At 37.9% G+C, this 7,904-nt stretch overlaps 1 protein-coding gene across 1 annotated transcript; it reads left to right on the top strand.

Annotated features, from left to right (window-relative positions):
* Nucleotides 1-4,020: 4,020 nt before the first annotated feature.
* Nucleotides 4,021-6,620, top strand: LOC143004449 (guanylyl cyclase-activating protein 2-like). The gene is made up of 4 exons (XM_076155314.1): nt 4,021-4,334; nt 4,461-4,610; nt 5,881-5,989; nt 6,125-6,620. Exons 1-4 carry the CDS (start codon nt 4,134-4,136, stop codon nt 6,250-6,252), a joined length of 588 nt encoding a protein of 195 aa, XP_076011429.1. The 5' UTR covers nt 4,021-4,133; the 3' UTR covers nt 6,253-6,620.
* Nucleotides 6,621-7,904: the final 1,284 nt, after the last annotated feature.

Below are 7,904 nucleotides of genomic sequence, written 5' to 3'. Positions count from 1 at the left end.
TGCAATCCCTCTGTGAGTAATCAGACAGAGTACAAGAACATTGTGTTTTGTGTATGTTATTGTGTGCGTGTGTTTTTTTGTGTGTGTGTGTGTCTGTGTGTGTGTGTGTCTATAATTATGCATCTGTGTGTATACTGTCGTCACCGTATTCACTCAGCCAATGTGAATATAAATTGTTTAGAATTATACATCGTACCTAAGATATATAGGGTAGGTGTTTATTTTTGTCAAATTCACATTAATATTTCAAATGTAAGCTGACAGTTTCTCCCTGTCGACACCATCTGTGTTGACAGAAGGTAAGCAATGCAGACAGACAGACAGACAGACAGACAGAAAGAATGATATAAGTGAAATACAGTGCACTCCTATTAGTGAGAGTCTCTGAAAACAATGATGAAAGCAATGGCAGGGGTGGGGAAGGAGGTGGCGGAGAGGGTCTGCCATGGAAAATGGGATAGAGATAGCAGATAGCAGAGGGATCCACAGAGCCCTATAGATGGACACACCCGGCATCGCTCTGTCCGAGAACTAAACTCATTCACTACTACTGCAAAAAGGAGACTGTGCTTCCTGTTCATTGGTGTGTTTATTTTTATTTTATCAAAGTACACTGAGAAGAGGTGAGACTTTAGACAGGACTTAAAGATATCAAGGAAGCCTGCCTCTTAAATAAGTGCATAATAATAACAAAAATGAATTGCGGCATGAAGTACATCAAAAAAAGTACATTAAAAACATATCACATTATACTAGTACTACATTATTTACCAGTGTACACACAAATAGGTTTCGTTGAGGATTAAGCTAAATGCAGCGGCAGGTTTGTGGGGATTCCTTCGGTCAGGAAGTTATTTTAATCTAATGAGATTTACTGGCAACAGGACAAACATAACACCGTCTTGGTTATCCTGTCACGAACCACAAAGCTCTGTGCACAGGGAAGATGTTTCACTTCCTGTTGAAAATGATCTTGCTTTGCTTATTCAGGGATCAAATGGCTCATAACAGTGATCATCCCCATGACCAGAATTCGATTTTGAAACCCTACAGTGCATCAATTAAATTGCAATTTTGTGTTCTTTCTTGTTTTACTGTCATCTTTTTATTCTGGCCTGCTGCAATCCATCCCAGCATGACATAAACAGAGAAGCCAGTTTGCTCGGCAAAATATGCAAAACAGAACCCTCCCCAAACATGGCAACAATGTAGCTGCCCATTTTAGAGCAAGTCTAAACAAGTTGACCTTTGGCAGAGTTGCACCAGAGTTGTACCAGCAGATTGATGTCTTCATTATCCAATTCAAATATCCCGTCTTTCTTTTTAACTTCAGCCAAGGCTTCAGGGCTGGATTGGGACTTATTTTCAGCCCAGCAGTTTCACTTCTCAATCGCACTTTGGCAAAAACGAGGGTTCCACAATGAAAAATATACGGTTCTATTTGATGAACAAGTATGGGCAAGTATGTATCTCCATTATAGGGCCACAATTAAAAAAAGTGAAAACAATAGTATTAACACTAGTGAATGATAATAACAAAATATATTTAAAAAGAGGTTTTTGAACATGGTTTGTTCCAACCTTCAAACATAAATAATAAACAATAAACAAATAATAAAAAGTGGGAGTGAAGGTAGAAGAAATATTACACAGAACAACAGAACAGAAATAATAATCAAGCACTAGGATCTAGATCAAGATTAATATTTCAACCTGGATGAACCAAGTATTAGTATTTGTAATTTTAAGAAATTTGAACCTTAGGTTTTGCAACTGTTCCATACGTTCCCTACTGCCACTCTGTGAACTATGAACATGAGTGGAACGATGTAAAAGCATAATATGCCCCCTTTCATGTCCAAAATTACAGTACATTATACAAACATTCCAAACTTTGCATTGGTATTATTTATAATCAAACAATCATAATAACAAGTCATCTGTTGTAAACACAATATGAGCGGTGAAGGCTACAAAAGTACATCATAACAAAGATAGATCAAATTAAGTCATTATTCAGATGCATCTGTCACTGGGAGGAGCAGCAGACAGACACTTTAAAGATAATGTATCTATAAACAAATGACAAACTGTCAGCTCTCAGCCTGAAGTGGTGGAACGTTAAATAATCAGATGATGATTTACACTGCAAGTAATTATTTGGCACTGTTTCAGGAGCTACAGTGGAGTGACTGCAACATATATGCAGTACTAGTCAAACGTTATCAATTGTATAGTGGCAGCGGTCCCATTGAAATTTATGTCTTTTTTCTGTATTGATTACTATTTTTTCTACAAATAAATTGAGTAAAATCAAACTTGTGCTTGATAATATCCAAGCTGACCAATTGCAATGAGAATCTATGGTAATTAGGCTCTGCTTGATATCACTAACATAAAGCAGTTGAATCCAGTAAGTTCCATCGAATCACATGCTGCTAGCCCATGTTGCTTCCCCATTAGGCTATTTCCCAGATCAACATCTCAGAGAGTTATTATGGGAGGACAAACTATTCAAGAGCTTCACCGAACGAGGACTACTATGCTAATGTCAACAACAGTTGAACACTGGCATAGCACAGGCTACACACTGTGTCATGAAGAGGTCAGGGAGAGGCTTTAGTTCAAAACCTTTGAGCACCAATTAGAAGTTAATAACTTTGTGATGTCATAGAGGGCACATCTCTATTTACAGTGTAAGCCCAAAAGCCTTTATGTATTTTTATCACATGCTGTATTGTGATCACCAAGACCAGAGAACTAAATTTGTTAAGTAAAATTGGCAGTTCCGCTTTAATTATTGTGAATATGTATCTGCAGTGAGATTATTTAGTGTGAAATTGAATGGATAATTAAGAATAAGGAAAACCTTTATCAGTGTAACACATATTTTTGGACATGCATGAGAAGAAATAAATTGCAACATTAATTCAGCAGAACTCCCAGGATCTCTGTTAGGACTCATATTGTCATCTTTGATGATATTTTGATTATTGTAGGAAACATTTTACAGCGACAGCGACAAAAAATTAAACCAGTCAAAATAAAAGCACAAAAGTAGCAACTCCCGAGGGACAGGATGAGCAGTTTGGACATCAGGAGGGAGCTCAGAGTAAAACCATTGCTCCTTCACGTTGAAATGATCCAGTTGAGGTGGTTCAGGCATCTAATCAGGATGCCACTGGGACACATCTCTGTGTGTTCCAGGCATGTGCTACTGCAAGGAGACCATGGTAGCCCCAGAATACACAGGTGGGATTGATATTACAAATTACAAATTACCAGGACTCTGAGCTTCTTGGATTCATATCTTATTTCCTCAACAACAAATTGATTAGAGATATAGACATCTGCCATTTTCACAATAAATTCAATGACATCATGACACCTCAAGCTCTCTGTATCACAGACAGCAACCATATGTAAACACGACTCACACTTATAGGGAAACAGCTCTTCTTCCATCCACATCCACTTTTAATGGAGTATAGTGCAGTTTGTTCATAACAGTAGAGCATCTTTCTTTCAGGTAATATCTTGAGGGTCAAGTGCATGTTAAGTCACAAGTCATTCAAGACAAAAGCCAATTTCAAATTGCAGATTCTTTTCAGTTCCTCAATGTTAAATATGACCTCTATTGCAAGGCCATGACATTCGTTCTATATATATTTTTAAACTGCATTTGAATAATGTATGTCTAATAGCGTACTAACTGGAGACATATCTTAAATGTCAGGATGAACCTTTATTCCAATTTTGGAGGATTAGGTTTTGCAAACCTGGGTTTTTCCTGGTACCTATTTATATTATTATCCATCACATAATTATTCCTGCAAAGGCCGGATTAGAGCATGTGATTATTGGAATGCTCCCCACTCATATCAAAGACTTTTACATTCACAATAACTATCAGCTAAAGTAAGACTGAGGGAACCCCACCAAACTAAACCTGGGGTAATCCTGAGGATTTACTTATCACCTGACTCAGACTTAAACTAGAGCCCTGGGACTCCACAGGATTATGACTGCACCTGATTGTGTGAGACACGCAATTCAAGTCTGGCTCCTTCAGCTGGGAAAGAAATTCACAAATTCAACAGGAAAATGGACCCTTTCTAAATTCCAGGCTAGCCATGGGACAGACACAGCAAACCGGGACTACTACTGAAGAGATTGAGGTCAAAGCACTTCAGGACATGTACAGGAAGTTTGTCATGGAGTGTCCCAGTGGAGTACTTTTTCTTCATGAGTTCAAGCGTTTCTTTGGTGTGGACCCAACAGGAGATGCGTCTGATTATGCAGAGTGCATGTTTCGAGCTTTTGACACAAATGGGGTGAGAAAATAATTGCTGTGACAAACTGCATATGTGTTTGCAAATTTCCCTGTTGTGGGACGAATGAAGGATTATTTTATGATTAAAACTGATTTAACTGTTCTTTATTCTTCAACCCCCACTCAGGATAACACAATCGATTTCCTGGAGTTTGTAGCAGCTCTGAATCTTGTTTTCCGGGGAGATTTAGAGCATAAACTGCGCTGGTCTTTCAAAGTGTATGACAAAGACTCCAATGGCTATGTGGACAGGAGTGAGCTACGGTCAATCATTCAGGTAGGTCCATCTATTCAGACCTCATATGTAATTAAAGTGCACTGAGCTTGGCAAAAAATAATCCTTGTATGTAACTGTTTTTAAAAATTCCCTGAAATCCTTTTTATACCCTGAGAAGAATCCAGAGATTTAGTAAGTTTAGTCTATGACCAGTATTGTGTCTCTGTAGCGCCCCCTACTGATCGAAACCCATTGAGCACAACAATAGCACAATATTACCACATGGGGATCATTACCTGGGTGGAGGCAGGACTGGTGTGCAGCAGATAGACAAGGGGAGGGAGGGAGTCGATTGGCTTTTCTTTGTGATTCCACCTACTTCACAATCCTGCAGATTATCACATTATCACATATCAAATTCAAACTTTTCAGATTGATGAATTTGTTTTTTCCCAATTTATTCTTCATATATTCTTTGTAGCTCCTACAATATGCAGGAAACGCAAGTGAAGTAGTACAATTCTGCACTGAAACACTTGAATTGATGTGACTCAAACAGAGCGACTCATAAGATGGAGCCTGTTCTTAACCCCAATAAAACTCTTTTATCAAATCCAAGGATGCCCCCAGTTTAACGATTGTGCTGCTGCTTTTGATGAGTGTCCTTCTAAGAGCCATTTTACTGAAGAGAAAGTTTCTGACCATTTTTAGATCAGTGTGGGTGAATGCCACTGTCACTTGAGATTGCGTTTATCAGGCTGCCTTAAGATTCATCATTTGCTGTGTTTATCATTTCTGTGTCCTTGGAAAAGCCTCAGAAAGTCTCTGACATTGGTTCCTTTCATTTATTTCAAATCTTAAGTTGTAGATGCACTGAATGTTAAACTGGTCTAGGTATTTGAAGAGAAGTTTATGCGCAGCTACGTAAAGAGACTGCTGTGCACTAGAACAAAGGAAGGAAACAACAATTCCTGCAAACCGCAGAGAGTTTTGGTTTATTTATTTCGGTTATATTGCACACGACTTTCATCAGGCATCTTGGGAACATTACAATAAACTGACTGACGGACTGGCAATGTTGACAGTTAGCAGGAGCTGTTGTTTTCTTTCTCATTCTTTTTTTATTGATTCCTTTTGTGTCTTCATTGGACTGGTGCAAAATAAGAATGGTTGATCTCAACAGTCTCCTGGTAAAATTACACAAGGTGGAAAATTGTGCTCAAGATCATTTTAGGTAACATAACAAACATAGATAACAAATAAACAATATAATAAAATATACCTCTGATACGATTTAAGTGTGTTTCCTAAAAATATATATTTTTCCTAGAGCATCTATCGAATAAAGAGAGGAACAAAGACCGACATGAATGATGACCACCTTTCCGTAGATGACGTCGTGGAACGAATATTTCAGGCCGTAGACAGTGATGGAGATGGTAAGCATTCATATTCCCATTTGCTTTCGGAGCCATGGAGCCAAAAATAATCTGCGGCTGCTCCTACATTAGCCATCAATCCTGTAATCCTGTTTGGCCTTTAACTTTTAATTGGACTGAATTTGGATTTCACAGGTCATATTAACATGGAGGAGTTCATTAAAGGGGCAAAGGCAGACCCATGGGTGTTAAACATGTTGAAGCTGGACATGAACCCTTCTCGATGGGTGCTCGAGCAGAGGAGACGGAGTGCAAGGTTCTGAAATCCTGTTGGCCTTTACAATTTGAAAAAGAGAGGACGATTCTGAGGAAATTTCAGATTTCGAATAGAGTTTATAAGATATTTAAACATGTGTCCATTAAGTGTGTGTGTAGCCATCATATGGCTCAGAATAAATGGTCCGGAATATACACAGCAAACACAGCACTCCACTCAAGGCCTTTTTGTCATTAAGTGTCAATTTGTAAAAAAAGGTGATAACATGAATGCATTTTGTTAATATGTTTTGTACAGATTGTAATCTATTGATGATTATTATATAATGACATTATTTTAATGTAAACTGAAAGCTATTGTGAAGCAAAGTGATGTAACACTGCTTTACCGATCACTTTCCTGTCCTTAATAGCATGGTTTAAATGTCTATAAATAAAAGATACATTCAAAATAGAATGTCACTCTCCTATTTTTTGAACGATTTCTCTGCGAAAAAATCTTAGGATAGTACTTTTGCTTCTCTCTCTTTGTTTCCTCTTCTCTGCTCGGTCCATCTGACACACTACAGTGGAGGGAATAATACTCTCAATGCAACAGGGCCATCTTGTGGGTGGAGTGAGATTTCAACAGAAACACATATTGTCATATTGATATTTAGTACATTACTAGTACTACAGTATTTCAGAATTTTAGATAGCAGTAACCGTTTCTAAGAATTGCTAACTGATACCTAATTAATTCTTACCAGCACCTATTATCAAATTAATTGAATTATATATTTATATTTCATGTTCATGAATTAATCTATACATTGTTTTGTTTTTGTTGTAAACACAACACAGCAACTGCACAACATGTGTGTAACTGATCAATGTTGTCATGCCACGATTGCTAATGTGGAATTTACATAAATAGCCATGAGACCCTCAGATACGATCCTGAAGTGTTTGTCAGTCACAGTACAAAGGAAACAATACTTGCTCTGGGAGCTTCTTGTTCTAGCTACATAAGAGAGGCCACAAGAGGGCGCTCAAAAAGATGACAATGATAAATAGCAGGCTTGCTGTTGCTCTGTTATTCAATGCTTCTCCCAGAGGGATGAGTGGGCTCAAGGCTATTGCACAGTACACGAGAGGGCAAAGGTGAAATCTATTTTTCTCTCACACACAAAAGACACATTAATCTGAATCTCACAGAATTTGTAAGCACTGGGATTGGTCAGGCGCCCATGTATTGCATTGCATTAATACATCTTATCTGGATCTATCTGCACTATATGGACCTGCTCATGTGGTTATCGTTGGTGAATGACGTGAGAGATTAACATGAAGGTGGCTTTCCTTCATCCACCTTGAGGTGTCAGAGAGCCATGTGCCAAGATGGTTGGCTGAGCTGAGTGGAATCAGCATATAAATGAAATCACCAGCAATGTGATGAAATGATCACACATACTGTTTTATATTAAAAAGGGGACCATTACTGATCCTTCAGGTACCTCAATTGACACACACATGAACACAAAGCCAAATATGCATTTGGACACATCTGACCATTGTGTGTGAAATTTGGTGTAATTATCAGTTGTTTTGCAGATTATGTGTTTAGAACATTCACATTTGTTTTATTTTGGAGGGTTTTATTATTTAATTATTATACTAACAGTCATTCAGAAATGCCTTAAGTTAAATCCTCTAATGA

Source organism: Genypterus blacodes, unplaced genomic scaffold (genome assembly GCF_046128005.1).
Source record: "Genypterus blacodes isolate CSIRO-AG114 ecotype Tasmania unplaced genomic scaffold, CSIRO-AGI_Gbla_v1 ptg000067l_1, whole genome shotgun sequence".
NCBI lineage: Eukaryota > Metazoa > Chordata > Actinopteri > Ophidiiformes > Ophidiidae > Genypterus > Genypterus blacodes.
Note: the sequence above shows the minus strand (reverse complement) of the source record. Positions and strands in the feature narration are given on the sequence as shown.

Excerpts from the sequence above, each read along its gene's own strand:
- LOC143004449 (XM_076155314.1), top strand. The coding sequence starts at position 4,134 with ATGGGACAGACACAGCAAACCGGGACTACTACTGAAGAGATTGAGGTC. Across the intron at positions 4,611-5,880 it reads AGCTACGGTCAATCATTCAG|AGCATCTATCGAATAAAGAG; the intron begins GTAGGTCCATCT and ends TATTTTTCCTAG. Across the intron at positions 5,990-6,124 it reads CGTAGACAGTGATGGAGATG|GTCATATTAACATGGAGGAG; the intron begins GTAAGCATTCAT and ends TGGATTTCACAG.